The following is a 16,016-nucleotide window of genomic DNA, read 5'->3' as shown; positions in this document are numbered from 1 at the left end:
TGGCAAAAATTAAAAGAATAAATGAATCTACAAGGCCCTTGCCAGGTTGACAAGCATTGGCACTGATCAGAGGGAAAAACTGCAATTAAGTCCGTTACTATTTATAGAGGCAAGTTGAAAACTACTGTGGATTTATCTAAAAATAAAAATTACCTTTGTTGAGTGAAGCCTGGGTGCTTCTCTTCGTTCTCTTGTTAACCTCCATGGAGTTATAATTTCATAGGAAGACAGAAGTGAGGTCTGCTGAAAACCTGTAGAAAAAATGCTTTCGGATTAAAATAGATGCAAAAGGAAAAACCAAGCGAGGATCCTTCAAAAGCTCAGAGTACCAAGTTTCAGAAATAATATTTGGTAGAAGAATAAACTGAGTATATTAAAGATGGACATAGTATTGAAGGGATGCAATTCAACTAAACATATTGGTCCTAGGAGAAATCAGCCACTTTGGACAACTTTCTAGACTGGGAATCCCATGACGGGTAGTGACTGCATTTAATTCCCACCTGTGCATTTTCTTCCAGTGCTTAGTACATAGCTCTGCACATAACAAATGCTCAATACTATTATTACAACTACCACTCTAATTACATAAACTCATCCGTTATATGGAAGGATTCCCTCAAGTGCCACCCAATTTCCCAAAAGGAAGCAATTAGGGATAAAAGTCACAGAACTGGAAGACAGGCGACCCAGGTTTACATTCCAAGTCTACTGATCTAACATGTGATGTTGGGCAAGTCATTTAACCTCTTTGTGCCTCATTCTCCTCATCTTTAAAATGGAGATAAAACAGATTATAAGCCCTGTGTGGGACATGGATTGAGTCCAATCTCATAGCCTGGAATCTACCCCATCCTTACCCCAGAGTAAATAACTAATAAACACCATGATTATAATTATCATGATTATAATTGCAATTATAATTATAATGTGGTAATGAAATATCAGAATTGACAAATCTTAATTTTTAAAAAAATCAAATTCTGTAACCCTAAACAACTCTTATCAGACTCTTCCATGTGGTTTGTATTTTATTTAAGACACTGATCCAATCTGATGTATACTGTTTAAATGTGCTTGCAACAGAGCCACACATTTACCTAGAGCTCGATTCCTTTCCTCTCCCCTCCCCGCTCCTGCCTATGGGGAGAAATGACAAAGTTGGCAAAATCTCAGCACATGCAAATTATGTGACAATGTGTGCCCTTGTACAAGAGGGCACGGGGTCATTTGGGCCACTCCCTGAGAGAGGGTTGCTGGCACTTGTTGCCACTGTTTTACCATCAATGTGACCACTACTGACCGGTACGCTCCCCTCTAACAACTCAGCCAAGGCACTGGAAAACAGCATAGTGGGTGCAAGTACACAGAGCCACTGCCATCTGTCATCTCTCCAGAATCAAAATAGGGTGGGGACAGAAGGAACTTTCTTCTCTCTGGGAGGTTACCAAAAATATCCTGGAGAGCACTCAGAAGTCTCAAAATGGAGGAGGGCCCAGCTCACTGAAACACTACCTAACCTTGGCTTTGCTGGCACTTTCCTCTCCTGGTTCTCCTCCTATATTTCTGAGCGCTCTTTCTCAGTCTCTTTTGCTGGGTCAACCAATCATATCTACTGAGCGCTTCACTGCTTGCAGAGTTCGATACAGAGCATTTGCGAGAGAGAATCCTTCTCTATCTCCCACGTTCTAACTTTGAGTGTTCCTCAAGGCTCAGCTCTGGTCCCCTTCTACTCTCCATCTACCTCTACAATGTTGAACTCATTCGTTCCCACAGCTTCAACTACCACTCCACATGAACGATTTCCAAATCTACCTCTCCAGCCCTGACCTCTCTCCTTCTCTGCAGTCTCACATTTCCTCCTCCTGTCTGTAAAACATCTAACTGGATGTCCCACCAACACATCAAACTAAACATGTACAAAACAGAACTACTCATCCTCCGACACATACCCTGTCCTCCCATCTCACAAGTCTCTAACCTTGCCATTATTTACCTATTCAATACGTCATCTCCTGAACCCACCCTTTTCTATTCATTCAAACTGCCACCACACTAATCCAAGCATTTATCCTATCCTACCTTGACTACTGCATCAGCCTCCCTGCTGGCCTCTCTGCCTCCTGACTCTCCCCTCTCCAGCCTATATGTCACTCTGCTGCCCAGATCATTTTCCTAAAAAAACAAAACTGAACACATTCAGCCCATGTCTCCCCACTCCTCAAAAACCTCCAGTGGGGGTGCATCCACCTACATATCAAAAAGAAACTCCTTTTTTTCACTTTTAAGGCACTTGGGTCAATTCTCCCTTTCCTACCTTCCCTAACTGATCTCCTACTACAAGCCAGCCAGCACACTTTGCTCCTCTACTCTCAATCCCATCTATCTTGCCTCCAACACCTTGCTCATGTCCTCCCTCTGGCCTGGAAACACCGTCCCCCACCCCCACCCCACCCCTTCATATCTGGCAGACCACAACTCTCCCCACCTTCAAAGTCGTCATAAAAATCACATCTCCTCCAACAGGCCTTCCCTGATTTAGTCCTCATTTCCCTTAATCGCTCTCCTTTCTATGTCACCTAGGCACTTGGATCTGTACCCTTTAAGCACCTGATACCCCAGGCCTAGCCCCACTCCACTTATGTTCATATCCATGTACCCTGCCATTTTCCCTACCTGTAATTTATTTCTGTCTCTCCCCCTCTAGACTGGAAGCTCCTTGATAGGCAGGAATCATGTCTACCATTTCTACTGTACTCTCCAAAATGTTTAGTACGGTGTTCTACACACAGTGTTACTCAAAAAATTCCACCACTTAGAACAGTGCCTGGCACATAGTAAGCGCTTAACAAGTACCATTATTATTATTGATCCTAATTCCTTCCAATGCACTGTTTTAGATGCTTAACAAAGCTTAACATGTTTACAAACCTACTGCAAATCTGCCCTTACTTAGAGCTTACAGTGTATCTCTCCCTCTAGAGTGCAAGTTCATTGTGGGCAGGGAATGTGACTGCTATAGTGTTATACTATACTCTCCCAAGAGCTTACTACGGTGCTCTGCACAAAGTAAGCGCTCAGTAAATACAACTGATTGACTGACTGACTTTATTGAAAGGCTGAAGTAAAACATTAAGAAGCTGCCAGGCCACAGACAGAGTCATAAATAGATAAAAAACAATGCTCATTCTGTGCTCAGCTCACTAAGTTACCCTCAAAGAATTCAGTTCAGGGTTTTGCAGGACTGAGGTAGTGGAATGAATGAACTCATCCAAAAGGAATTAGCAATGAAACCTGAGGGGAAGAGGTATGTACATAAGGGAGTGTGCCTGGATTCTGTTCCAACAAAGATTTCAATAGAGAGCAACAAGTCAAATGCTACTTAACATGGGTCAAGAAATGGAAGTAGAGAACATGAAGGAAGCCTCCAGGGCTTAGCCTTGTGTGGGTATCCATTGTCCTGCAGCAATCCAGGAAGCAAAATTATTTTTATTCTGCTAAAGGAGAATGCCCTTCTTTTAACAAAAGTCTTACCCTTTCAACAGTACAAGAAAATACTTCTGGCTTCTCTGTAAATCAGTCAGCTTATTTTCTACACTCACCATTAACAGGCCAACTTCAGCAAGCTGGGGGAATGCTGTCATACTTTCTTTATTTTTAATGCCAAATACCCTCATAAAAGTAACTCTAGGGCCAGAAGTGATACAAAAGGCAGGAAGAGTTAAGAAATACCTTTCTGGAAAATCCTTTTTCAGCTCTAAGTGTCAAGGACTAGATCACTGTTCCCGTAATAGGAAAAATGGGCAATGGACTAATGCTGGGGGAAAAATGCCAACTCCTGAAACCGTTTTTGTTGTTTTTGTTGTTTTTTTTGGTCAAAGTGCTGCTGCAGCAAGTTGGCTGCAAAGCTGGATTGGGGCCCCAAATGCAGACACTGCATAAACTCTACTGAAAGGCGAGGCCCTTTATGGCCTGGAATAGATTTCTTACTTAAATGTCTGAATGGAACTCACTTTCGTTAACTTACTAAATATAATGATAATGACAGCATGCATTAAGTGCTTACTATATGTCAATGCTGTCCTACGCATTAGCGCAGTACAAGATAATCAGATTAGACCCAGTTGCTATCCCACACAGGGCTCACAGTCTAAGGGGGAGGATGACCAGGTACTTAATCCTCATTTGAAGAGATGAGGAAACTGAGCACAGGTGTTATGTGATTTGCCTCAGGTCACCCAGCGGGCAAGTGGTGGAGGAAGGACCTGAACCCAGGTCTCTTGAGTCCCAGTTACATGCTCCCTCTGCTTGACCACACTGCCTATTCCTTCCAGGCCCTGCATTCTCACTTTTCTGCCTTCCCCCCCCCTAAGAACTAAGTTAAGGGAAAAGTTGTGGCCATGAATGAAATTTTAGGAACTTCTCCAGGCACGTATCTGCCTTGAAGCACTTACTGTGTTCAGGTCACCTTGATTCTGACTGGGACAGTCGTGTCCTCCTGACATCCCTCCTGGGGACGACAGAAGTCACTTACATTGAAAGACGAGGCTCAGTCAACCAATGGTATTTGTCGAACGCTTACTGAGTGCAGAGCACTGTACTAGGTGCTTGGGACAGTACAATAGAGTGGGTAGACCCGATCCCTGCCCACAAGAAGCTTACAGTCTAGATGGGCAGATGGACATGAAAATAAATTACAGATAAGGAAAATGGCAGAATAGAAGGAGAGGTACATAAGTGCTGTGGAATGCAGGGAAGTGAGTATCAAAGTGCTAGTACGTACCCAAGTGATCAGGCGATACAGAAGGGAGGGTGAAAAGGATGGGGAGATAGGCTACTCAGGGAATTCTTCTTCAAGGACGTATGATTTTAATGGGGCTTTAAAGATGGGGAGAGTGGTGTTCTGTCAGCTAAGAAGGGGGAGAGAGTTCCAGGCCAAAGGGAGGACATAAGCCAAGAGCACATATCCATAGTGCAGTACTGTGCAGAAAACCAGAAATTGGTTTCCCCAACAGGGACTTGCAATAATCATTATTATTATTATGCTATCTGTTAAGTGCTTCTTGTGTGCCAAGCACTGTGCTAAGAACTGGGGTAGATACAAAATAATCAGATTGGACACTGCCCCTACCCCTCAGGCGATCACAATCTAATGTCTGTCTCTCCCCATCTATACTGTAAGCCCGTTGCGGGCAGGGATTGTCTCTCTTTATTGCTGTACTGTACTTTTCAAGTGCTTAGTACACTGTTCTGATTGAATGAACAGGGACTGAATCACCATTTTACAGATGAGGAAACTGAAACACTGAGAAGTAACTTGCTCAAGTTCACACACCAGGCAAATGGCAGAGGTTGTAGTTTTCCTATTTCTTCAACCCACCAAGTCTCCTGTGACCAATCCTTTTTACCCAAAAACAAATAAGCCTTCAGTTTCAGCTTGCAGTTGTACTTCCCCCACCTCCACCCTCCATTACCAAACAGGTAATTGGAGCTCTAGCGTGTCTCCCTCTTACCATCACAATACTTTTTAGGGATGGATAGGAGGCGATTCAAAGAGAAAATCCAGCAACAGACTCCAGCTCACCCTATTCACAAGGTGTGAAGTTATGCTGATAACATCGCCAAGCAGCTAATGTAACTCTGAACTCCACAATCCCCTTGGGACTCTTCCCATGATCCCCTTGAGTAACTTAACTCAGCTGACTTTATTTTCAAACCATGAAGATATCGATGTACTCTGTTTACCTGAACTGTTCCCATAAGGAGAAAAAAAAACTATTGGCCAATCAGAAACAGACATTTCAGAAGATGAAAACTAACTGGCACCTCTTTCAATCAAGAAATGGTATTGACCAAGCACTTACTTGGGCAGAGCACTGTACTAAGTGCTTGGGAGAATACAATGCAATAGAGTTGGTACACATAATTCCTGCCCACATGGAGTTTACAATCTATGGCATCTCAGAAGTGAAATATACTGAAATTTCCAATGTTCACTGTTACTGTTTTCTGAACAAAAGTTGCTGACCACCAGTCAAATCAAAGGGAATGGTAGTTTAACTCCTGGAAACTGAATAATCACCAATGAGCCGGGAAATGAAGGAAGAGAGGGGAGGGGGGAAATAAATAAGTCCTTGACCATTATGGAATAAAATGCATGTTTTGGGGGGCTGGCTGGGGGAGGCGGGGTAATGGCCTCACAACTTATCTTTATTTGCCCAAGTGTAAATTTAGGAAAATTTAACTGCTTCAGCATTTTATACATACATACATATCATCTGTAAAATGGGGATTAATATTGTAAGCCCCATGTGGGACACAGACTGTGTCCAATCTGATTAGCACTCCAGTGCTTAAATGCAATGCCTGGCACACAGTAAGTGCTTCACAAATGACATTAAAAAAAACACACGAGACACACACATATGTGCACCATGCCCCCCACCCAGAACAGCCAGAGACTCGTCTGCTCATGGCTAAGAGGTTATACTGGGAGGTTTGAATAATGGACAAAGTAAATAGAGGTTATTTTTTCCATCTGTTTTGCTTAGAATTGCCTGGCTTAGTGGACAGAGAACTAGTCTGGGAGTCAGAAGGACCTGGGCTCTAATCCTCGCTCCGCCACACGTCTGCTGGGTGACCTTGGGTGATGCTCTTAACTTTTCTGTGCCTCAGTTCCCTCATCTGTAAAATGGGGATTAATACTGTGAATACCATGTGAGACATAGACTGTGTCCAACCGGTATTGTTAATATCTACCCCAGCACTTAGAACATTGCCTGCAACATAGTAAGTGCTTATTAAAAAATGCTTTAAAAAAATAAAAAATGAGGCTTTCAAAAACCTGCGTCAACATGCAAACCAATTTAAGGAACATAAACCATGCTCCATCTAGCTCAAGATCACAAAAAGTTAGGGGTTTCTTAGTTTTCTAAGACGTGTCCGTGTTCTCTCTACAATAACCACACCTCTACTGGATTCCAATCTCCATTACAAATAGAAGTGCTGAGTGCCTGATGGTCTGTTGACCTGAATTCCACATATTCTGGATTCCCACCCCCTCAACCCCCCACCTCCAGCCAACTCTAATGGAGGAATTCTAAAAGGTAGTTTTGCAACTTTACACTTTGGAGGTGACATGGACTTCCAAACTGGCAAGGAGTCTGGGACCACCCTAGAACACTGACTCTGATCTCTCACGGGTCGACCAGAAAAGCAGTCTTAGGCTGCTTGAAGATATCTTTGTGATATGCCATGTTTAAATAACTTTAGATATTTTGACATTAACTGGGGACCCGGCCAAGAGAATGTCACGGGCCCAGTTCCAACAGGTTTCAAATTATCAGATGGATCCATCCTCAGTCACAAGATTATCAGAGGAAAAGGGCTATTTCCTTCCCTAGGAGAAACCAGGAGAAAAGCAGGAGCTCTATAACAGCTTTCAGCTTTCTCTTCAGTTTAATTCCTGAACATACAATTTAAATAAGACTTAACATTCCTCTTTTGCCTTAATTCCTGGGTGAGATCACTGTACAACTACTCGATGACTGGTACGTCCTACCCCCGAGGTGACTGTTCTTTTTAAGGAATGGGTGGAGTGCGCCCAAAGTATGATCCCTGCAAAATGCTTTGGAAGATGGAAAGATACTAGTAAGACGACCTTGGGACAAGCAGGAGAATCCAATAAGAAGAAGGTTCTGGAAAACTGCGTTTTACTGGGTATTACTGACACCGGAGCCATCTGGAGAAGCAGCAGGGCTTAGTGGATAGAGCATAGGGCCTGGTAGCCAAGAAAAAAAATGAAAGCACTTCAAAAGCGGAAAAGAAATTCTGTGGGGAGTCAGCGTAGGCCATGTTAGGCCAGGCCATAGACTGGTAGGGCAAAACTTAGGCCAGCCTGATTGTCTCAGTTTTGGACCTCCTCCAACCAGGGGCAAAAGCTTCCAGTCACAGTTCTGGACCTCCTCCAACCAGGGGCAAAAGCTTCCAGTCAGTCTGTCAGTCAACTGCATTTACTGAATGCTTACTCTGTGCAAAGCACTGTACTAAGTACTTAGGAGAGTACAATAGAACAGACACAAGCCTGGCTATCCCCTGCAAATGTGCACAAGAACAGTGTGTTCCCAGAACGCTCTGCATTAGCTAGCTAAGATTCCCAGCAAACTTGAGGAACAATGTAAAGCAGTGTGGCCTAATGGATAGAACACAGGCCTGGGAACCTGAAGGACCAAGGTCCTAATTGCAGCTCTGTCATTTGTCTGCTGTGTGACCTTGGGAAAGTCACTTAACTCCTCTGTGGCCCAGTTACCTCATCTGCAAAATGGGGATTAATAATGTGAGCCCCATGTGGATCATGGACTGTGTCCAACATGATTAGCTTCTCTCTACCTCAGTACTTAGTATAATGCCCGGCACATAATGAGTGCTTAAAAAATGCCATTTAAAAAAAATCTGACATGTGAGATACATACATGCACCATGCTCCCACTCAGGCCAGCAAGAGTTGTGGGCTTGGCAAGTTTAGGGTTTGCAGTCATGGATTCCCCTCAGGCTAGTCTGTTCATGACTAAGAGATTATACTGGGAGGTTTGAACAGTGGACAAAAGAAAGAGAAGTTATTTTTTTCCAAATGTTTTGCTTAGCATTGCCTTCTAGGTACTGTCTACCAGTTTGATGAACAAGAACTTTCAAAAGGAATTATGCTACAGTCATTAATAGGTCACAGTCAAGACACACATAATAACCATAAAATGGGAAAATGGGTGAGAGAGGGTGGAGGGCAACCTGTCACCTTTGGGCAAAAACACTCAGGGGCATATCCTTCTGATGGTAGGCTACTCCCTACCTTACCTTCAAAAATGTCCTACTCCAGAAGCAGCTGGGGGTACTCGTCGCCTAGTCACTGAAGAAACGGCAGCACTCTAGATGTCTGAACAGGTCTACTGAGGAAGACACTGCTCACCCCATATGGAGAAGGATGTCCCTACAAATTGTGTCGCTGAACCCAAACTAAAGAGCAGTACACTAGCAGTGCTGCAATAAAAACACCAAAAAAAAAAATACTAATGCCCTTAGTTTTTCTAGGCAGCTTTAGCAATGAGGGAATGTCTTTTCGACAACACACGTCAACTTGGATGGAGCACAATGACATGCTGGAAGAAAGGTTACATGCATACCTTAATGTGAGTTTTCCTTAATGGGAATTGTTTTAAGAAAATAGCCACTGTGTCATGCGGTGCCAGAATATTCTGTGATGATGAAAAAAAATGAAAATTTTAAAAGGCAGTTCCAGCAGCCCACAAACTGGCTATGCCTGGAGTATATATCACAAAATTAAGCAAGGCTGGCCCACTGGATGGAGGATTGCTTATGCATGGTGGATTTGCCCTATTTTAAAGAGATCTTCCCTTTCAGAATGGAGATTTGCTATTGGACCTTCCAAATTAGGCAAGAGATATGAGACTGATGACAACATTCCTGACCCTGAAACTAAAATACTTTGCCCCCATCATCAGTATTTATGCTTCTTTACTAACCAAGAAAAAGAACCATTCCACAAATCAATGTCTATTTTATTAGACACTTACTTTGTGCTGAGCACTGTATGAGTGTATGGAAGAGTACAATATAACAATATAACAGACACATTCCTGGTACACAATAAGCTTACAGTCTACAGGGGGAGATAGTCATTAATACAAATAAATTACAGACAGTACGTAAGTGCTGTGGGACTGGGGAGGGGTGAATAAAGGGGGCAGATCAGGGCGACACAGAAGGGAATGGGAGAAGAAGAAATGAGGGCTTAGCTTCTCGGAGGAGATGTACCTTTAATAAGGCTTTGAAGGTAGGGAGAGAGTAACTGTCAGTTGGATATGAAGAGGGAGGGTGTTCTAGGCCAGAGGCAGGACATAGGAGAGAAGTCAGCTGCGAGAAAGATATAAATATTTAGATAGTCTCACAGTGGGACTTCCAACATTAAATAAACTGATTATTCTAGAACAAAATCATTGGATCACAGCAATGGTTGACTCTGGTGATTACAAATCCCAATCTTCCATCTACCAAATCAAATAAATCAATGTATTTATTGAGCGCTTACTGTGTGCAGAGTAATGTACTAAGCACTTAGGAGACTGCAATTCCACAGAGTTAGTAGACATATTCCCTCCTCAAAATGAACTCAACAAAACAGAAACATCCTGAATGTACCCCTGGTCAAAACAGTGGACAAATCATTTAACTTCTTCGTGCCTGTTACCCCATCTGTAAAATGAGGATTAAGACTGAATCCTATGACTATGTCCAACGCAATTACCTTGTATCTACCCCAGGGCTTAGAACAGCATCTGGCACAAAGGAAATGCTTAAATACCACTGGAAAAAAACCAAAACTTGCTGCTGCTCCTTCTCAGACAAAAGAGAGGCATGCCTATGTGGTAGCATGTTTATCAGGGTAAAGAATATTCAAGCATGTCCCCTTAAACAGGCCTTCCCCAACTAAGCCCTCCTTTCTTCTTCTCCCATGCCCTTCTCTGTTGCTCTTGCACTTGTATTTCATCCTTTACTCTCACACACACACACACCCCTCAGTCCCATAAGCACATATTTACATATCCATAATTTACCAATTTATATTAGGGTGTGTCTCCCCCTCTAGACTGTAAACTAACTGTGGGCAGGGAATGTGTCTACCCACCTTGTTGTACTGGCTCTCCCACGCACTTAGTACAGAGTTCTGCATATGGTAAGTACTCGATAAATGTGACTGATTGATTTAAGTGTAAGAGACCTAAGGCTGCCACACTGCCACTCAACAGAGAGCTTTCTACCAAGTTGCATAGCCCTGAGCATGCTTCCAAAGGACCTCTGAAGAGTGAAGATGGTTCCAACTTCCTCGTAGCCAAAATGGGAATCCTGAAAATAGGGGGTCAATTCAAAAAATTCTAGTTGACAATTCTGAAAGAACAAGATTTTGAAAAATCTAATATTCAGTGCTTTATAGCAAGGCCTGAACAATGTTTGCTTTTCTGTGTTCTCTGAAAGTCGTTACTCAACTTCTACTTCTAGTTCCTCCTTTAAAATTTTGGAGGAGGGCATCAAATGATTGGAGATGCCTGTTGGGAAACATGAAGATTTGGGCTAGGGGGAGTAGGGGAAAGGGAGCAGGTGAGGAGGCTGTGGTCTGAAAGAGGAATTTCAGAGTGGGTGAAGGTGGAGATTGTACAGTGACTAGAGATGATGAGATCAAATGTGTGCCCAAATTGGTGAGTGTGGGAAGTGGGGGGGGGGGGGGGAATGTCACTCGAGTTGAGGAGCAAGAGGAGGTGGACAGTGGAAATGTCGTCAGGGACATCCACATAGATGCTAAAGTCCAAAGGATCACTTTAGGGATGAAGTATGAGAGAAGAAATGTGAGAAAGAGGTTAAAAAGGTTCATAAAGTTGGAGGGGTGTGGTAGATGACTGTGACTAGTACTTGGGAATAGACAGTAGAGGATGATATGGACTTCAAAGGAAGAGAAAAAGACGGTTGGAGGGGTGTGGGATGGTGTGAAAGTGTCAATGGGAAGTGAGAAGGAAGCCGACTTCTCCCCCTTCCCCAGTGAGTCTTGGGGAGTGGATCATAAATAAAGTCATGGAACAAAGTTCAAAATCCTAACATTAACAATGCACCCAATCTCAACACAACTGGCCTGGGTAGAAACATAAAGAAAATAGGCAACAGAAAGATACCCAAACGGCTGCTCTGTGATGGACTGAAATTGGGACCCAAAAACAAGGATAGAGGAAGTGTTTTAAGTACCCAGTTCAACAAAGTCTCAGGCAATGCTACATCTCAACTGCAGACTAAGAGGCAGTTGCCTTAGAAAGACCAGCATGGTGCACTGCAGTCAAGAAAGCAGTGGCTCTTTTCAAACAGAAGCTTCACAAGGACAGTGAGACCCGGAGACACAAGTGAAAACACTATAAGCATTGCCAAGGAACACAAACAACAATCTTTGTGTGTATCCTGTCTGATTGGGACTGTGGTTCCTGTATATTGGCCTTTTCGTTCATACGCACACAACCACACACAAACACACACAAATACGCACACACACTCTCTCTCCCTTCCTTCCTCTCTCTCCTACCTATAACTGAATTTCACAATCAACAGCATCATCACATGCAAAAACCTGAAGAGGTTTTGGGGAAGCAGCATGGCTTTGTGGACAGAGCACTATCCTGGGAGTCAAAGGTGGGTTCTAATTCTGGCTTTACTACCTGCCTGCTGGGTGACCTTGGACAAATCACTTCAATTCTCTGTGACTCAGTTACCTCATCTGTAAAATGGAGATTCAGTACTCATTCTCCCTCCTGCTTGGACTATGAGACCCATATTTTTATGGAATTTTTAAGTGCTTACTATGGGTTAAACACTTTTCTAAGTACTGGGGTAGATTCACGTCAATCAGGTTGGATACAGTCGGTCTGTGTCTGACGTGATTAACTTGTATCTACCCCAGTGTTTAGAACAGTGCTTGACATACAGTAAGTGCCTAACAATGCCATTATTAATAACCAACTCAGTATGTCTTCAGAACCTAGAAAAAATCAAGATCCTAAAACAAATTTAATAACTCTGTCCCATCATTTTATCAAAATTTAGTTTGATGCTAATGGGAATAAATGACAGATAAGCTTTTAGGTGTATATGGATACTGGGATTTACTTCCTAGTCAAGTGATCGATCAGTCAACCAATCAATCACATTTGTTGACTGTTTACTGTGTGCACAGCAATGTACTAAGCAGTTGGGAGAGTGCAATATAACAGAGCTGGTAGACACATTCCCTATTCACAAGTTTACAGTCTAGAGGGATGTGAAAGTGATCTTGTGATTCAGTGTAAAGAGCACGGGTGTGGGAATCAGAGGTCATGGCTTCTAGTCCCAGCCCCGCCACTTGTCAGCTGTGTGACTTTCGGCAAGTCACTTAACTTCTCTCTGCCTCAGTTACCTCATCTGTAAAATGGGGATTACGACTGTGAGCCCCACATGGGACAACCTGATTATCTTGTATCCCCCCCAGTGCTTAGCACATAGTAAGCACTTAAATACCATCATTATTATTACTATCTTAAAAGCACAGCTGTATCTAAGGCAGTTCGATTATTTCATCCAACCAGGTCCTCTTGCTTCATGTAGGTCTTGTGATGCCACTGCCTTGTGTTTCTGTCCTGTGGGGCAAACTACTACTTGAAAGCATACAATCAGAGGATCCAAAGAATACTCTTTCACCACCCAATAGTGCATAATGAATGCTAATAATAATTGTGGTATTTGTTAAGCACTTACTGTGTGCCAGTCACTATACTAAGTGCTGGGGTGCATACATGCAAATTGGGTTGGACAAAGTCTCTGCCCCATCCCATCTGGGGCTCACAGTCTTAATCCCCATTTTACAGCTGAGGTAACTGAGGCACAGAGCAGGTAAGTGACTTGCCAAAGGCCACACAGCTGACAAGTGGTAGAGACAGGATTAGAACCCATGACTTTCTGACTCCCAGGCCCGAGCTCTATCTACTATGCCAACCCCAAGCTAGCCTGTCGCCCCCTTCCACCCAGCCCCCATGAGACTTTTTGGGATTAATAATCCTAGAAATGCAGTCCTTTTACTGGAAAGTGTTACTAACACATACTCCGGAAATGCTTGGTATATAGGAAGGTTTTTCGCTGAACGCCCCATCCCGTACCTGGCCTCACAACTTCCTGGAAATAGTCCTGGCTGATAACAATAGAGGGAAATGAGTACAGCTAGGATAAGTGCACCAAAAGTCCTGAATTTCAGGGCCACATCCCATCATCCAAACATTGGTCAGTGCCTCCTCCCACCCTCAAAAAGTCATGCTTTGGGCCATAGCAGCGGCAACAATCCTGCACCGGACAGCTGGCTTGTTATTAATTCCTTCATATTTCTGAGTACTTACTGTGTGCAGATCACTGTGTTAAGTGCTTGGGAGAGTCCAATATAACACTAAACAGACTGCTGCAGCAGAGAAGCAGCCCTCCCCTACTTGGTTGCCACCACTAAACCAGTGCAACTGGTCGCCTCCCCAAACTGCTCTTCAAGAGTTTCTGAAGCAAGTGGCCCTGACAGCAGTGTGTCCACTGTGTGCATCCTCTAGACTGAAAGCTCGTGTGGACAGGGAATGTGTCTACCAACTCAGTTGTACTGTATTCTCCCAAGCCCTTAGTAGGGTGCTCTGCAAACAATAAACGCTCAGTAAATACCTTTGATTGCATCCACACCAGATACATCAAAAAGTAGCACTCCCTGCCTCCAATCGACACACTCTATTCTATATTTCACTCAACTGCCCCAGATCGGTCCTCTAAAACATCATCATGCACGTGTTTCCCAGCTCCTTAAAATCCTCCATCAGTTGCCCTTTCCTCTCCTCATCCTCTTCCCTCTTGGCCCTCCTTCCCTCCCATCATCCACATCTTTACCATACTGCTGCAATGGTCGGCTGTTCAACAGAGCACCCCAATAGGAAGCAGTTGCCTTGGGTGAGTATTTCTGTTTGTGAGAATATCTGTATGAAAATGATTGTATCCTATTACCTCCATCCTGTCTCTTCAGGTCTATCTTTCTCGGTTCCTGCACCCTTGTAACCACCTTTATTCTGTCTCCCTTTCCTACCTTTAATCTTGGAAAACTGCCCCTGCTCAATGAAAGACCACCCCCTACCCCCTTGCCCAACTTTGAACTCCAAAACACATGGACATTCATTCATTCAATCATTTATTGAGCTCTTAGTGTGTGTGGAACACTGTACTAAGTGCTTGGGAAAGTACAACTAAGCCCCACTTTTCCTCATCTCCCACTCCCTTCTACACTGCCCTGACTTGCACTCTTTGCTCTTCCCCCCCTCCCAGCTCCAAAGCACTTATGTACATATCTGTAATTTTGTTTCTTTGTATTGATGTCTGTCTCCCCTGCTCTAGTCTGTAAGCTCGTTGTGGTCAGGGAATGTCCCTGTTTATTGTACTTTACAAGCACTTAGTACAGTGCTCTGCACTCAGTAAGTGCTCAATAAATACAATTGAATGAATGAACAAACAATAAACAGACAAATTCCCCACCCACAACGAGCTACTGGGAGGAAATTCGTGATTGGCACTGGCACACGTTGAAAACTGATGAAAATTTGGGGGAATAAATGAACAATTTTGTGATCTCGAAGATTTTTAAGCTTTTCAACAAAGATGATCTAGCATCTGTATGTAAGTGTATTAATGAAACACCACAAGATCAGAGCTGCTTTCGGAAGTATTAATGGCATTTCATCCTCCATCAAAAGTATGTCTCACTGCCATATATGTATAAGTAGATGTTTCCCATTTAAATGACAACAATCTATGAAAATGGATGACAAACTGAGGAAAGGATTTTTGCCTCAGATTCAAATTCAGAGTTTGGACTGAATGTCACACATAGCAGTCTTCAGGAAACAAAAAGAGTTACTCACCAGGACGATTCCAACTCCCCCCATCTTTTGCAAATGTCTCACTCCTAACTGAAGTTCAAGATAATTCCCTAAAGTTATCTCGAGAAGGAGGATGAAGTCAGAGAGGCAGAATTTAAACTCACAGGATCAGAGTTTTTTAGAGTTGTTAGCAAAGCCTCTGATCCACGTTCACACCGTGAAGTCTCTTGTGTGGTTCAGAAACAAACACAGAAGTCTTAAAAACTCAGGGGTGGGATAAGAACTTGCCGACTTGAGGTTTTCAAGTTGTTACATAACCTCTGTCCAACAGAGGTAAATTAAAACCAATATTAAGCTATTGAAAAAAACAACTCACCATATACTCAAGTTAATATTTTTCTCTAGCACAATTCTTGGAAATGACGTGCCTGGCATTAGGCCAAATGTATTACTTTGAAACAATATTCTGACACATACTTAAGTGTAGTAAAGTGAACACCACCTAAAATTGGAATTACATGCAGCAATAATAATAAATACCTT

The 16,016-nt window shown here is 43.1% G+C and overlaps 1 protein-coding gene across 1 annotated transcript in view; it reads right to left on the bottom strand.

The window, feature by feature from the left end:
* Positions 1-16,016, bottom strand: part of ADAM9 (ADAM metallopeptidase domain 9) — a 64,433-nt gene that overhangs the window by 42,544 nt on the left and 5,873 nt on the right. Inside the window, exon 2 of the mRNA XM_029065077.2 lies at positions 154-251. Coding sequence (XP_028920910.1) covers positions 154-251 — 98 coding nt within the window. The remainder of the gene's footprint in view (positions 1-153; positions 252-16,016) is intronic.

This window comes from Ornithorhynchus anatinus, chromosome 5 (genome assembly GCF_004115215.2).
Source record: "Ornithorhynchus anatinus isolate Pmale09 chromosome 5, mOrnAna1.pri.v4, whole genome shotgun sequence".
In the NCBI taxonomy this organism is placed as follows: domain Eukaryota; kingdom Metazoa; phylum Chordata; class Mammalia; order Monotremata; family Ornithorhynchidae; genus Ornithorhynchus; species Ornithorhynchus anatinus.
This window is presented reverse-complemented; position numbering and strand designations above follow the sequence as displayed.